The sequence below is a fragment of the Tachysurus vachellii genome, chromosome 15, assembly GCF_030014155.1.
Source record: "Tachysurus vachellii isolate PV-2020 chromosome 15, HZAU_Pvac_v1, whole genome shotgun sequence".
In the NCBI taxonomy this organism is placed as follows: Eukaryota; Metazoa; Chordata; class Actinopteri; order Siluriformes; family Bagridae; genus Tachysurus; species Tachysurus vachellii.
This window is the reverse complement of record NC_083474.1, coordinates 11,773,897-11,789,949: the sequence shown is the minus strand read 5'-3', so window position 1 is coordinate 11,789,949 and position 16,053 is coordinate 11,773,897. Positions and strand designations below refer to the sequence as shown.

The 16,053-nt window shown below is 41.1% G+C and overlaps 1 protein-coding gene across 1 annotated transcript; it reads left to right on the top strand.

Annotated features, from left to right (window-relative positions):
* The first annotated feature begins 548 nt into the window (after nt 1-548).
* On the top strand, nt 549-15,229 carry akap1b (A kinase (PRKA) anchor protein 1b). Its single transcript, XM_060887955.1, has 11 exons — nt 549-816; nt 4,926-6,559; nt 9,213-9,346; nt 10,298-10,424; nt 10,524-10,651; nt 11,629-11,806; nt 11,885-12,035; nt 12,119-12,186; nt 12,277-12,350; nt 12,431-12,496; nt 13,344-15,229. The coding sequence occupies exons 2-11, from the start codon at nt 4,951-4,953 to the stop codon at nt 13,404-13,406; spliced, it is 2,598 nt and encodes an 865-aa protein (XP_060743938.1). The 5' UTR covers nt 549-816; nt 4,926-4,950; the 3' UTR covers nt 13,407-15,229.
* The last annotated feature ends 824 nt before the right edge of the window (nt 15,230-16,053 follow it).

Below are 16,053 nucleotides of genomic sequence, written 5' to 3'. Positions count from 1 at the left end.
TGGACTGTTGGTGGCGCTAGAGGGTTTGAGCTAGACACACCAAAATTGCTATAGTAACTTCTAAGACTGGCCTCTACATGTGTGCCAAATTACATAACTTTCCTATGTACGGTTCTATGGGCTGCCATTGACTTCAATGGCGGAAGAGGAATAATAATAATAATAATAATAATAATAATAATAATAATAATAATAATAATAATAATAATAGGTTATCGTTAGTTTTATTATTATTATTATTATTATTGGTAACACGTGGTGTTACCATGTTGCTATCTCACAGCTCCAAGTTCTTACTTGGTTCTCTGGGATTTCCCCCACCTTACAGAAACATGTCAGTAGATGGATTGGTGACTTTACATTGTCCAGCATTGTGAAGGAGTGTTTGATAAACGGTGTTAGTGTGTGTTCTTTTGTATGTGTGTGTGTTTGTGTTAGTTATTGTGTGTGTTAATTTGTTTGTGTAATAATGAATAAATACTAGTATTATTTCTACCCATCATCATCATCATCATCATCATCATCATCCTCATCACCATCTCCACCGTAACCGCAGCCTTGACGTAAAGTTACAAAGAAAGTTACACGAGATCTCAGCGCGCCGCTTGGAGCAGCGTCGTTATCGCGAGATGTGAACAGCTGATCCGGCTCCGTTTAGCGTGTTGTCGCTCGGATAACACGTGGGGAGGAGAGAAAGAGACGGACACTGAGTAGGGACGCGTTTGGATGGTGTTGGGTCCGGAGCACTGGATTAATAACTGACTTTAATCGCGGCTGTGCAGTTCGCAGTGTCAGTAGGAAGGACATAAAAACACGGTGAGATTGTGTTGCGCCCCGGTGCAGCACCGAGAGGCCGGTCTGTGTGTGCGTTTACCCGGGACACGGATTGTTAGCTGGTCCGGTTAGCTAGCATGCAAGCTAACTGGTGTCTTAGTGTTGTCCTCTGTTAAGCTAGCGGTGTGCTATTGTGGCACATTCATTCATTCCTCCCTTCTTTATTCCCGCTATTTCACACGTATTCAGCGTTCATAATAATGTACAATGTAGCGCTGTTTATAAGCTAAATGTGCGCTGTTACATAACTAACTATGGCTTTCTGAAAGCACTTCATCTCACACTTTTGTCCCACAAATGCGTTCAGATTCAGACAACACACACAAACCAGCTAGTCTTAGATTTAACAATAATAATAACGACGATACAGCATAGCTAGCATGTAGATCGGTGAGCTTTATTGCCCAACACTGATTGATTTAGTCGAATTCTAATAAAAAATAAAATAAACGTGCTCGATGCTATTAAGGTCCGCGGTGCGTGTCTCGTGTAGCGGAGCTATAATCCAGCAAGCGCTTGTGAACGCTGCACGATTACATCAAACCTTTGTAATGCCGCAAATCTCAACCGTCTTCTAACGACTCGCGTTTAACCAAAGACACGCTGGATTTATCTATAGGTTTTGCCTTTTTTATAAAGTAATAACATGACATTACGAACGCTAGGCAGTTGTTTTAGGGGTTATAATAGCTGAAAGTCAGTGCCACTTGGGTTAGTAGTAGTGGACAGGTGCCCGCTTGCTGTGTTCACTGGCGCTGTGTCTTGGCCTACTCCACTCCATTCAACATGCACTAGGTCAAATCCAGCTAGCTTAGCCTGGGGCTCGTTCGGCACTGGACCTTGTAGCAAATAAACCGCGTATTGTGTGTCTGCTGTAAGAGTGCAGATTTATTAATTGTTATTATTATTATTATTCGCCAGCAGGATTCCGACTGCGTTATTTGTGTCATGAATAACACCGGTCTTAGCATTATACGGCTAGTCCGTTAGCGCGCATGGAGTCATACCCAGTGCGCTACACCATGCGCCACATGCGTCTCAGTTTCGCACGGCGCACTTCTGGTGAGTTTTATCACCCCTTTTTTTATACTGCGTTTGTTATTACATGATGTAAAACGTCCACGTGATTTATTTTGATCGCGTTTGGAAAGCAGTTAGATGATCAGAGGAGTGAATCGTGTGCGCGTATTAACATGATCTCAGACCCGTGAGAGCTGCTTGATCGTCTCGGTGCAAACCGCACAGCTAATAAGCGTCTTAAAACGTGCCGAAATGCCAACGTTTTAACGTGTTCTAGGCGTGCAATGACCCTAGAGGGACTAGTTATCCCCCCCAAGGTCGTACGTTGGCGTGGCGCGGTGCCTGACTCGGTGTGTGCAGGCCGCCATAGAGCCAAACCGGGCTCCATGTTCCTCTCTGCCTTTGCGTTTATTTAACCTCGACCAAGGTGAAGCGCGCTCCAGCTGCCAAATTACCAATAGATATCTTACAGTAAGCACGTGCGTGTGTGTGCGCGCATCCTAGAAATTATAACTTATACAATTCATACCCTGTATATACATATATATTTATTTATTTATCTATTCATTTGTTTTTTTATTTCCCTCCCTGACTTTTCTACTGTCACCTTTTCACTCCTCCAAAATGTTTTGCACTAGTACTATAAATAGAACAAGGATTAGATTTTCTTATTCATTTTCTTTACGTCCGGTTAGGAATGTTTATTGTAGAGAGTTTACCCCAGATACACCTGTGGAGTAGACACTAAACCTACCCCAAGATTCTTTAACAAAACACCGTGAAGGTATATTTATGTTCTATTGAATTTCTTGCTTACAAAAGGTCCAGATGCACAATTGAACACGTCTTATTGGTTGATTCATTGAGCGGTAGCCTGAGAAAACATTAACAATTAGTGTTTGGAGATAAAACAATTTGAAGAAGTTGTTTTGCTTCATAGTGGCACTTCACCTTATCATTTGTGACTAGTGCTATGACCCCTGAACACATGCACATTTTAAAATTTGTTTGACTTGATTGCGATAAGCATTTGTCTTTGTTGACATTTTTTAAAAACGAGCCATATCAGTTCTCTAATCAGACTAGAGAGAGTTCTTACAAACGTATAGATTTTTCATTTTATTTATGCTGTGCACTGAAAAGGCTTGTCATTTGTAGCTAACACTAACTAAATAATTCAGATAAGTGCATATGACTGAATAAGCAGCAACAGCATCTGCTAGCGAACCTGTGCTTGTTCATATGTATAGGAGGCTAATTGCTGAACGGTGGCTATTCAAGTTTACTCTGCTACAGTATATTTTCTGTAGTCACTCTGGACCTCTGAAATACCTTGCTGGGTTTGCGACATCAGGTCTGTAGTTCACCGGATGATGACCCCCTGACCTACTGTACATTTAAGTAATTGGATTCTGAGTCCTCATTGATTGTGTAATAGATACTTCGGTATCGATCCTGACACGTTATTTTAGACAGATGTGAAACTAAATGGAACCTATAGTTAGAAGGACATACAGAGACAGACGTGATTGCCTGGCTTTAATCCCCACCCACCCAGTGCTGCCTTTGTGCATCACTACTGTCTAAATGGCTATATGCAAAATTTGTCTGACGACCCATCGACTCAACCTCAAGCCATTTGAGAAGCTGACAGTCACGCTGTTTGAGCACACACACTTTCTGTACACAGTACTTGTTGAACTCTTCATAAATTAATGTCCACCCTGGATTGATTGATATAATGTCCCTGGGTGTCATCTAAAAAAGGTGACTACGCATCACTGCTCTCTTAATCCCATGTCAGTCATAACAAACACAGATAAGCTCAGTAAGTCATTTTGACCATCGATGGAAACATCTTGGAAATTTCACATTCAGACGCTTTTATCGAAAAATCTTCCCAAGTTGTTGGGTTTTTTCCCCTTTTAACATTTCAGGGTTGTTTTTGGATAACTGCCTCACATGAGACAAATATTGAAATAGTTACCAGTCTTAAGAGGTTATTTGTTTTAAGACATCAACCCTTAATTAACCCTGAGGATTATGATGATTCCTGTGATGCCAGTTTGAACTTGATGAAAAATCATTTTGGTTAGTTTGTTTTTCACTTTGTCTGTTTTAGCATTCACGCTGGTACTACACATGGCATGTGTCCTTCCCTGTTCAATGGTATTAACACTTCCCATTTCAACAAATCTGTTTGGGGTTATAATCATAGTTTATAATATTATAAACACGGAGTCCCTTTATGCGGTGCCATGTCTCCGGAAGCCATACAGAGAGGAGACGCATTGCCCCCTGTAATGCATTCCTTTCTGTTCACAGCCTGGGCTTCTCTGGCTCAATTAAGGAAAGGCATTTCTGGGTATCCTTTTTTAACATTCACCTACTGCTGGCAAGAAAGCACAGCATGTAGTCCAGCCCGATGTTTGGGCTTGTTGGTACTGGTGGACACGTAGAATCTTCCTGCTGTTGATACTCAGGATGGCATGTAGTGGCTTCATTTTGATGCTTTTCTGAAAAGTTCTACAGGACAAGCTTTTGTTACTGATATGTAGAATGGCCCCTCTAACAAAGACTATTTTTTTTATGTATTTTGCAAATGATGTGATTAGCGAGTCTTTACACAGAGCTTCAGATCATCTTTGCACAGTAGTCAGCAGTTCTTTCATATTTTCTACTGATGCCCTCTTACACTAGCAGTCTCCACCATTTATTTTATAGTGACTTGGATACGCGAGTTCAGAATGTAATTTCCAGTTAGCAAGCTTTCTTTCAGTTTGTTCAGCAGCATACAGTTAGAAAAACCTGCAGATATATCCTTGTACTTATCCTCATAATTTATCATACTTCACCATCTTATAGTAGGACTGGGTGTCAATTCAAGAACACTTTATAATTAATTTCCTTAAGGAAATACACATTGTGAGCAGCTTTTATGTCTATGCACATTAATTTCTTTTTACATGTGAAGTTAATTAATAAACCATATTGAGCATTACCGCTATGCTGATTTATTTATGCTGCAGCTTGCTAAGCTCTGACTCAAGTGTTTCTTCTTCTGTTCACAGGAGCAGTACTTAGGATACACAGGAGATGCCACTCGGATTTCGCTCCTTTGTCCCGTACACACTTCCTGGAGTGCTTGCACTCATAGGCTGGTGGTGGTACATTTCTCGCAAGAAAGCACGAATCACCAGCCATGACAGCGAGGAGGAACCTGCTGTGGCCCTGCAGCCTTCGCCTGCTAAGGGAACCAATGGAATGGTGGAGACCATGCGCGGCAGTCCCTGCTTAGACAACGCCAATGCCAAAGAACCGGTGTCTTCTGAGCCGGAGGTTGTAGCACGGATTCACGCACTGGCATCAAGCACCTCATTAGAAGTAGCAGTCAGCTCCTTAGAGCTAGTGGAAAAGCTGAGCACCCCACCTCCTTGCAGCATTGCAGCTACAGACTCCCAACAGAGCAGCTTTGAAGTGGACGTTAAAAAGCCCCCAGTGTTGGCGGCAACGCCGTTAAGTCTCGTTGAGGAGAGTCCTCTATATGAGATAGAAGAGGCAGTTGTTCTAAGCATGGAATCCAACCAGTTGCCTGTTGAAGCAAAGTTGGACACTTCTGGCTCACTTGGGCAGCCTTGGGATCAAACACTTGACAAACAGGAGACTGATACTAAGGAAATGACACCACTTATATGTCAGGCTGTGGAGTTGTCCAAAGCTGAGCGCCCAGAACCTGAAGGAGAGGTGGCTGGTGATGTACTGGCTGTGCCATTTGCTGAGAACGTCCAAGCAGACTTGGCAAAAGACGGTCTATCCTCCACCAAAGATGACTTGGCTGCCACCTCACCAGCACCTGAGGATCACTACACTCAAGCTGCCTTACAGCAGTCTCTTGGTCTTGCCAGTCCCATACTTCCTGACTCACATCCAGTTTCCACCAGCTCACCGGTCTTACACGATTTCCAGAACCACGAGAACGGAGACCTGAGCCGTCCAGTTGAGAGCAGCGACAGCACAGAGGAGCTTCAACTCCTTGCAGCTGGTCTCATCACGGAAGTCATTTCATCAGCTGCCCATGAGGTCTTGGCAGCCAGTAGCTCCTTGTCTCAGGTCAGCGAGGGTTCAGAGGTTGCTTTCAGCATTGTGTCTACTTTAAATGGAAAGGAAATCGTCAGGGAAGAGAACAAGTGTGTGTCTCAGGTGGGTTCCTCTTCTGAAAGCTACAAAGATCATGTAGAACAGCATGCGGCACAGATTGCCAAGGAGGTCATCAACGGTTGCCTCGCTCCCTCTGATTGGGAGAAGTCTGAGACACAGGACAATTTTGTTTTCAGTGACCATCAGGGACAGTTAGAATCGACTCGGATCCTTCCCAAGGTTCAGGCCAAAGAGGAGTCTGTGATGGGAACAGAGGATTCAGGGTGTAGCACATGCCAGTCAGAGGATGGCATCAGCAACGAGGACCTTGTCATCAGCACAGATTTATCATCGGCAGTGCACGACAGCAAAGAGGACCTTATTCATATTTCAGGGATCATGACTTCAGAGGAAAAAGGAGATGGACATCAGGAAAGCTCTAATTTAGCAGTTCTGGAAGAGACTGTGCTGAGCACGGAGCATGCAACAACTTCCTGTGTGTTAGCGCAGGTGAATGGGGAAGCTCTCAGGAACGGATCCAGTGAAGCAGACGCTGATCAATCCGGAGGTCAGTGGCATTATTTCTGATAAGTAGAGAGTACTAATAACTGATTACAGAAAACCCATGCAATACAGAAGATGGTACATAGAATACATACCTTTTTAATTATGTTCATAAATCTTTGTTTATTGCTCAGATAAATTAGTTGTTAACTGTTTTGCCTTAGGATAAAGTGGGAAGTAACCTTTTGTCTGCTTCTTTCGGATCTTCTGGTTTCCTCCCAGCTCCCAAAAACCCATGAAGGTGGATTGGCTATAGTACATTTGCCCTTAGGTGTGAATGAATGTGGGACTGACACTGACATGTCTTCACACCTTCACCCCAGTCTTTTTGGGGAATCTCCACTCTCATCTAAAGCATGAAAGAAAGAGTCTTCTCTAGGGTGTAAGCGTGTTATATGGTTTGAAGCAAACACCTGTTGGTCTGAGTATTTGCTATGATTTATTGTGCTGTTGTGGTGTTTCAGCTGCTGAAACACCCTTTGCGTTCCCTGTGGTCTCTTCTCATCCATTGGCTATTTAGCATTAGCACAGTTATAGTGCCAAGCTTGAAAAGTATTCTGCATGATTTTAATCTGTACCTAGTCTAAAGGCATTCTGTTTCATTAGACTACTTGCTAAAATATGAAAAACTACAGTACAGTAGATGATGATGATGATAAATCTGGGATCCCATATTACTGCTGTTTTTATTAAAAAGGACTGTAGCTAAGTTACTGTGCTGAATTTCAGTACCCTTTGTTCACAGGTACCAAGTGTGGCAAACCGTGTAAAAGTGGAGTTTATTTTTTATTTATTTTTCTTCAGGATTGGCTTTGTTTTTGGTGTCCTCAACATCATTACTATAAACTTGGTTTTGTTTTTTGTTCTCAGTAGGAGCCCCATTCAATAGACATGTGCTAGCATTTTTCAACGCGTAGGCTCCCTTTTTATTATAGACGCTGGTAGTTTTTTACTCACTAGTCAGCACTGAGTGCAGTTATTCGTTTGGGAGCAAGTCCTGGATTCAGATTAGTGCCATACCATCGAACGTGCTAGTGGTCACGTCTGCAGTGTGCACATGTCAACAGTGGCTGTGGTGTTACTCGCATGGATGGCTGGTAACTCAAGTGTTGCATGTATATTTTTGCACTTGAGGCTGGGTGGCGGAAAAAGACGGATTTCCAATAAAGTTGTTGAACGTTATACGGCCATATGTGATGTGACAGAGACTTGGAGACACAGCAGATCCGATAATCAGGATTTTTGAGGGGGGGGGGATTAATTATGACTTTCTGACCAATGGTGGAAAATGATTTGGTTTTGCAAATGATTTCCTGTTTACATATAAAGAGAAATAATTTTTTCTCCCCATGACTGATTCCATTATACTATATTATATTTAGCGTATTTTGCACGTAATTGGGGGACTTTAGAAAAGCTACTTTTTTGTGTAAGTCATGTTTTTAGTTATGTATTTGTTAGTGCATTTTTTTTTTTTTATTCTGAAGAGCCATTAAATTATATAAAAATAGCATTTTAAAAATTAGTCATTGTAAAAGGTAGCTAGACTTTGGTTGGGTATCGATATTGGCTGACACAGTTTTATTATTGGTTTCGTTTCATCTCTAAACTAAGATATTTTAATGAATCTGGCTGCATGTGATACAGAACTGGAAAATAAATGTTTCTCCTGTTTAAAGAGGAATTTTGTTCTTGTCAACAGGTTTCATGTTATTTCAGCAAATTTCATGAAAAGTATAACAAACCTGATCTTAATATGTATCTCAGTGTTCGGTGTTCACTGTGGTAACTTTAATAATGATGATGATGATAATTCATTGTTCAACCTAATTTTACTTATGTTTAGATTTATAATTCACACGTACAGCTGTTAACGGAGCTGGCAGCAAGGTAGTGCAACAACAGTTGTTTAGGGCTATACAATAAATTATATTGATATCACAGCTGTCAACAAAAAACTGCTTTACTGAGCAGTAATCAAGCAGAAAATGCTGGACTACACAAGCCTTATTGTAAAGGAGTGGTCAGGAGAGCTTTTAGAACAGTTTCAATGGAAAAGGCAGATTAATGTCACTGTTCTACACTATCATGACATGCGTCTGTTCTGTGGGCAGAAAAACGCTGTTTGCGTTCCATTTTTTTCGTGTCATCTTTTACAAATCTTTGAATGCCTGAAATAAGCGACAGCTCATGCAGTTATTTTAATTTTACAACTCGTCATTAGACATGCAGCTACAGATCCCAGCTCACACTTTCTCACATTAGAGGTGTTTAGAGTATATGTGGGAAAACATCTGCAGACAGTGATGGCCCTTCTCACCCAGAGTCTGTCTCATTATTTATCGGGGTCTATCTCCCAGCACTGTAAAGGTCAGGATATGGATAAATGTATAACACATCTACAGTAAACGTATTATACAAATCAGTAGCTTGTCGTTGCATGTAGAGATGCCAGGTAAAATCCTGCTACTAAGGAAAAAAGGACATTTATATGGGCTGGGTGGTATCTTTTTGAAAATATATAGGCCTACAGAAAGATAAATGTAGGATGTGTAAATGAATTTAGTTGTCACTCGTGACTCTTTGGAATGGTAGTCTTAATGTACTGTTTATTTGTATGTGTGTTTTTTTTCCCTTGTCTCCATGTCTTGATGTAGGTTCGGATGTAAACAGTATGGATTCAGTAGACAGCTGCTCCGCTTTGGGGACAGGAAATGGGCAGCAGAGTGGCAGCCAGGCCAGTCAAACACAAAGCTCTGAGCTGATTGTGTGGGAAATAGAGGTGCCAAAGGTGAGTTTGGTGTTTGCTCAAGTCCCACTCTCTATAGTTTTAATAGTTTTTTTTTTTTCCCCAAGCATGCAACCTTTAATGGTAAATCCAACAAACATAGTTTCTTGAAGCATAATTGTAAAGCCCCCCAGGTGATCTTTGTTTTGTGTACATTTTCATAGCTGTGTTCAAAAGTTAGTTTGCTTGAACACCATTCATTCATTCATTCATCTTCTACCGCTTATCCGAACTACCTCGGGTCACGGGGAGCCTGTGCCTATCTCAGGCGTCATTGGGCATCAAGGCAGGATTCACCCTGGACGGAGTGCCAACCCATCGCAGGGCACACACACACTCATTCACTCACGCAATCACACACTAGGGACAATTTTTCCAGAGAGATGCCAATCAACCTACCATGCATGTCTTTGGACCGGGGGAGGAAACCGGAGTACCCGGAGGAAACCCCCGAGGCACGGGGAGAACATGCAAACTCCACACACACAAGGTGGAGGCGGGAATCGAACCCCGACCCTGGAGGTGTGAGGCGAATGTGCTAACCACTAAGCCACCGTGCCCCCGCTTGAACACCATTTGTGTATATAAATACATACCGGCATGCATACCGCAGAAGAAGCATTTATTTGTCACATATGTTATAGCACTGTGAAAAATTCATTTCACTTTAACCCAGCTTGTTAGGACACTACGGTCAGAGCACAGGGCCAGATACTGGAGTAGTAGAGTCTTAAGGGTGTTATGCTGTTGTTTCTTAATAGCACAACAGTGTCATCTTGGTGCTGCTAGGGCTCGAACCCTAAACAGTAACTCTGAGCTCTACGAATGTGCATGTGACGACTAATCCTTGAATCTGAATCCAACCAATCCGATTCCGCCGTACTGTCTTAAGACATTTTGTCGTTTTATTTAATGGGAAATGCTCACTTTGTCCTGTTTATCTGTCATTTGCAGCATCTGGTTGGTCGATTAATTGGAAAACAAGGAAGGTATGTGAGCTTTCTGAAGCAGAGCTCTGGTGCAAAGATCTACATCTCAACTCTGCCTTACACTCAAGAGTTTCAGATCTGCCATATAGAGGGTGAGTGTGCTGGTGCATTAGATGTTCCACTGAGCTTGCTGGGTGTTCTCTTGTGTTGAAATGTGCTGTATGGCAACTATATGCATTATCTGCACTCAGGCGCCCAGCAGCAGGTAGATAAAGCATTGGCCTTGATTGGCAAGAAGTTTAAAGACCTGGACCTGACCAACCTGTATGCTCCTCCATCGCTGCCTCTCTCGCTGCCTTCCCTTCCCATGACTTCTTGGGTAAGATTCACTCTGGTTTTTGCTTTTCTTCAGTAATGTTGCCAGAGAGGAAAATCCCTTCTGCCTTTTGTTAGGTTAGTGGAGTGTGAAAGTCACTCTAACCACATTTTTTTTAAAGTAATTTTCCACTCTTCTCAGAGCAGACACACTCAAACTGGTTTTCATACCGTCATTTGATGACAACTTGGACAACCACCAGGACATCATTTATTCACTTGATCATGTGACTCGTGGGCCAATCAGCACACCTGTACTGCACACTAGTTAGCTCCTTATACACTGCAGTATTTACTCCTCAGACTCATGCAAGTATTTTAGAGAGGAGGGATGCACAGGATCTCCCATTAAAATCATTTTACCACTCTTCAATGTTGATTCTACATCAATATTAACACTGACTTAATGGTGATTATAGTTATAGCACACATCTGAGTCCAGGCCTTTGTCTCAGGTAGACAAGCACCAAAGATGATTGTGTGGAAGAAGCAAGGAACAATCTACACATTTTAAGTTGAGGGCACACACACACACAATTAACAAGAAGGCCAATAGTTTTAGTCAACCACAATAGGCCTGTTGTAGTTATGTATAAACAAGTTTCCGTTGTACTTGTGCATCTCTGTGGGTGTCCATCGATACAGGGATACTGTACCTGAGCTGATTATACGTGTGGAATTTAAAAGCTGCCTGTATTTCAGCGACACTTGGTTTTTAAACATGATAGTTTAGCTTCTGTAGCAGTTAATCTGTTGTGGTTTATCCATCCACATGCATTCATGTAAATTATTTAACTGAAGACAGGCCACAGATCAGCTACCTGACTACAAACACTTTGAAACAAAACATAACCCCTTATTATTTGTAGCTTCATGAATGCTTAAGCATCATAAGATATGGTGTATTTTGACTTTTCACTCCTGTTCGTTGCTTATCTGGAACTGAGCCTTCATAATTATTATTTTTTGTTTATTGTAAAGCTCCTGCTTCCTAACGGCGTAACAGTGGAGGTGATTGTGGTGAACATCGTCTCTGCAGGCCATGTGTTTGTCCAGCAGCACACGCATCCTACATATCATGCTCTGCGAAGTCTGGACCAGCAGATGTTCATGTGTTACTCTCAGCCTGGCACTCCTACACTGCCCTCACCCGCTGAAAGTAAGAAAGCCAGCCTGTCACAATCACGGACTCAGACTGTGCATTTCCTTTCGACTAATCTCCAGTTTGTGTGTTTAGTTGGAGTGATTTGTGCGGCTCCTGCAGTAGAGGGAGCGTGGTGGCGAGCGCAGGTTATCTCCTTCTATAAGGAATCTAACGAAGTGGAAATCCGATACGTGGACTACGGTGGCTACGACCGAGTGAAGATTGATGCTCTTCGTCAGATTAGGTTGCTGCTCCTTTTGCTCGGTGTTAAAGTATGACACCCTGGGTTTTTAGCTTTCCTCTTCATAAATAATTTGTTTCTTGCAGGTCTGACTTCGTGACGTTACCGTTCCAAGGGACAGAAGTGTTATTGGACAACATCACTCCTCTTCCTGGTGTGTGTTTATCACAGTATTTGCATAAATAGTAGTTGGTTTTACCCCCAGTGAATAACCTGCCTCATGTCCTCCTCTAATCCTCTGCAGGAGAGGAAGGCTTTTCGGCTGAAGCCAACTCTGCACTGGAAGAGATGACACAAGGGCTACCGTTGCTTGCACAGGCAAGTGCTGACCAACATGAGTAGTCTGAAAATTGTTTGTTGGATTGATGTTTGTTTTTTAATCTATTTTTGTATTTTAGGTTACAAATTACGACAATAACACAGGCCTTCCGTTAGTACAAATGTGGAACATGGTTGGAGATGAGGTGAGTGTTCTGACTAGAGAATAGATCACTCATTATTTGTGCTGTTAATCAGATTTAGTCTTTTTTTTTTATTTTCCTGGATTTAAGGCAGAGAGAATTTCCTTTGGGGCTTCTTGTTTGATGTTTAGTATTGGAGTTACTACAATTACTGTTATTTTAGAGCTTTAGGACATCCGGGTAGAACACGTGCTCCTGGGTGTGGATAGGTTCACTTCGTGAACTTTGACTTTGACGTTTAATGTCTTTTAGTAAAGTTGTGTAAATATCACAAATCAAAGCCCACAACAGCTCATTTGCATTTAGTGATGCTCACAAAACTCTATAAAAAGAAAGTACACAGAGATTGAAACATATGACGACAAAAGTTTGAAAGAAAGGCAGACATGGAAGTTTTTAGTTGTTTGAGAATGCAGAAGATCGGCACTGTACCCAGGTGATCGTAAACTATTTTATATTATTTCATGTATTGTCTGATGTGCTGCACCTAAAATGCACACCATTAACAGAAGCCACAGTGAATCTTGTGTCAGCCCTTCGAAAAAAAAAATCAATAAAAAGTGCACGACTAGAACACAGATATATTTCAGCGATTCCAGCATTTCTATTGCTACTAAATTTCATGTTCTATATACCCTTGTGAGCAGTTGATAAGTAAATCCATTCCTATTTTGCGTAACAGTAGAAAGCAAGGGCAAGGATGTGTCCGTTTATGCCACCGGCATGGAGCTGTTAATGCATGCTATTTATTTATTTCACTGTTTCACTTGTTTATTTCAGTTCTCTCTGCCTGCTAGGATTTACATTAGCACCTGTTTTTGATTCAATTTCTTCTTTTTCATTTTTGCAGGTGGTTCTGCTGAATCGTACGTTAGCAGAGCGAGGCTTAGCTTTGTGGGTGGACAGTTTCTGATCCCTTGCCCCCTCCTGATCTTCTCTCACCCTCCATCCCCTCCTTCACTTTTTAGACCCCACCTACCCGAAGTGCACATCATCGGCTAGCAGAAAATTACTTTTACATTTGTTTTTTAAGGTTTTGCTTTCTACTCCCTTTCAAAAGAAATTATTGTACTGTACAGGGGGACAATTAATAACAGAAAATGAGAATCAAGCTTTGATCAGAAAACATCTTGTAAAAGAAAACTGAGAAAGTGGTGTAAATTTCTTGAAATCTGGTAAGTAAATCAAGTTGATAAAGTTTTCCATCCAGCGAGGCTCTTTCAGCACAAATGAAACTGGATTTAAGAGCTGCACTTGTGTATTAAACAAGGTGTATATTAAAAATGTAACAATGGTGCAGTTTGTAAAGACTGTTGATGCTCGGGTTCCCAACTTTTGTAGCTCTGTCTCACTCGTTCACATTATTATTGGATTTATTTCCTAGTGGTTCACTATAGCAAGTTCCTATGAGGTCGAGGCCCAATGTCCCAAACACCCGTGTACATTCAGTGTATAGAACAGGACTCGTCCATGTCGTGAAGAAACGCACTGTACTTTGGTGTGTGATCCTCTACCACAGAGTCTTGTTCATCAATGTGGCCTTACAGAGGGAACCAAAATCCTGCTCTCCCCTGCACACGGGATGTGGGACATGTCCTGCAAATTGCCTTCAGTGTGAACATCATATGCAGCTTGTTTCTGTTTGCTCTTATTTAAGAGTCCATTAATCAAGATTTTCTCATGTATCTCGAGGAATACAAAAAAGCGATGGCCTGCGCTTCACTTGAACATGGCTCCACTACACGTTTATCCTGACCTGTGATTGAACTTCCACATCAGTGCACTAAGGTGTAACGGAGCTCGAGCTCCTGTTTTGGGTAGACACTGCTGTGTCAGTATGCATGCAGTCCTGTTCAGAGCACATCACATCAACCCACGGTTCACTATCTAACGAGGCTTTGCGTAAACACCAGACGAGGTTAGATCAATTGTTTGTAGTCTACTCTGCCCACACTTCGGTCCTTTAGATCAAAACGGCCATCATGGTCAATATCTAATGTCTGTAGTCTGAAATGTTTTGAGTGTCCACCATTTAATCAGTCTCATTATGCTGGCTGCTAAAATAAGTGCTCTGGTAATATTGGTTTGTAAAACATAAAAAGCTTTACGAAGTCTCCATTTTTTCCCCCCTCCTATAGTTGGGTTTGACTTGAGGAATGCTCTGTTGCTGTTATGGTATTTTGTTCAAATGAGTGTAAACCACTGGGATTTTTATTATTATTATTATTATTTGTGTGTGTGTGAGAATCAGGGCTCACTCGTCCAGTTTTCTGCTGCTATACTACTTCCATCCTAATGTTGCCAATTTCTAAAATTTCACCAGCTAATTTCATTTGGTCTGTTAATTCATTTGTTTTTACATGAGCACTAATTTCCCTTTATGATTTGCTTCTCTTTGGTTATATGTGTGCTGCTATAGTAATTGACGAAAAAAAAACTACATCTGTCTGGTTTCAACCTAACTTCAAAACTTGAATTGTTTTTCCCTTGAATTTTGTTTCTAAAAAGATGATGATGATTTATTATTGTGTGAAACTGACAGCCTTGTAAACTGTTAAAGGATATGTTTCTATAGACTACAAAGGGACGTGCACTTTTCTGTAACCTCACTCTCTCTGAAATGCTATAGGATCTGTACTGTCTGTGGAATGGGCTTTATTTTTCCCTGTCTGGTGCTCAGGTTGTTGGATGTCTTGTCTGAAGCTGTGGAGAGAAAAATAAAACATTAACACACCAGGCTTTGATGTACTTAAATGTACTATAGGATGTAATCTGTTAAGGTATTTCAGCACTATACAGTCAAACAAATAAGGCAGCACAGCAACTTTAATGCAGGAACCTTTTTCCCCCTTTCTTTCTTTTTTCTAATTGTTTGTTATTCCCTGTAGATTTCTGACCATTTGTTCTTTTCAGTGCTAGAAGTTCATGGCCTTTTCTCCTCAAATACTTCCATTGCCATGATTCATCGTCCCGTCATACTTCACTTCATCTGCATCTGTAAATAAAGTTTCACTGTTCTTTTGTACAACACTGGGAAGAGTGTGTGAAAACAAAGGGATCATGTCTTTTTTTTTTTTTTGCCTGTTTTTTTTTTTTCCTCTTTCTTCACCCCAACTACATGTTCTGTTTATAAGACCGGTTTGAAGTGTTTTGTTTATCTAGTTGATTGATTATTTGATTTTTTTTTTTTTGAGTGTAAAGCAATCCTGCCCACAGCATAACTATGTACAGGTCAGTTTTTGCTAGACTTATGAAAAGGTTTGATTCTTGGTTGTACAGATCGAAATAAAAAAATATCTATATATATAAAAAAAGAAAATAAAATTATTAAAACATGCACCAGCTTGTGTTTTGTGCTATAATGTTTGTCATAGTCATTAAATACAGTTTTGTATCATTGTAAGACGTACTAAAATTGTAAATATTTTATTTAATTAATATTTCTTTAAAAAAAAAAAAGTTAGTGTTGCAGGTGCACGTTTGTGACTCTAGGGGTTTTTTTGTTCTCTAATCAGAACACAATCTTACTCTTGTGCTGTGGTCTCTGTGGAGAAGCCTGT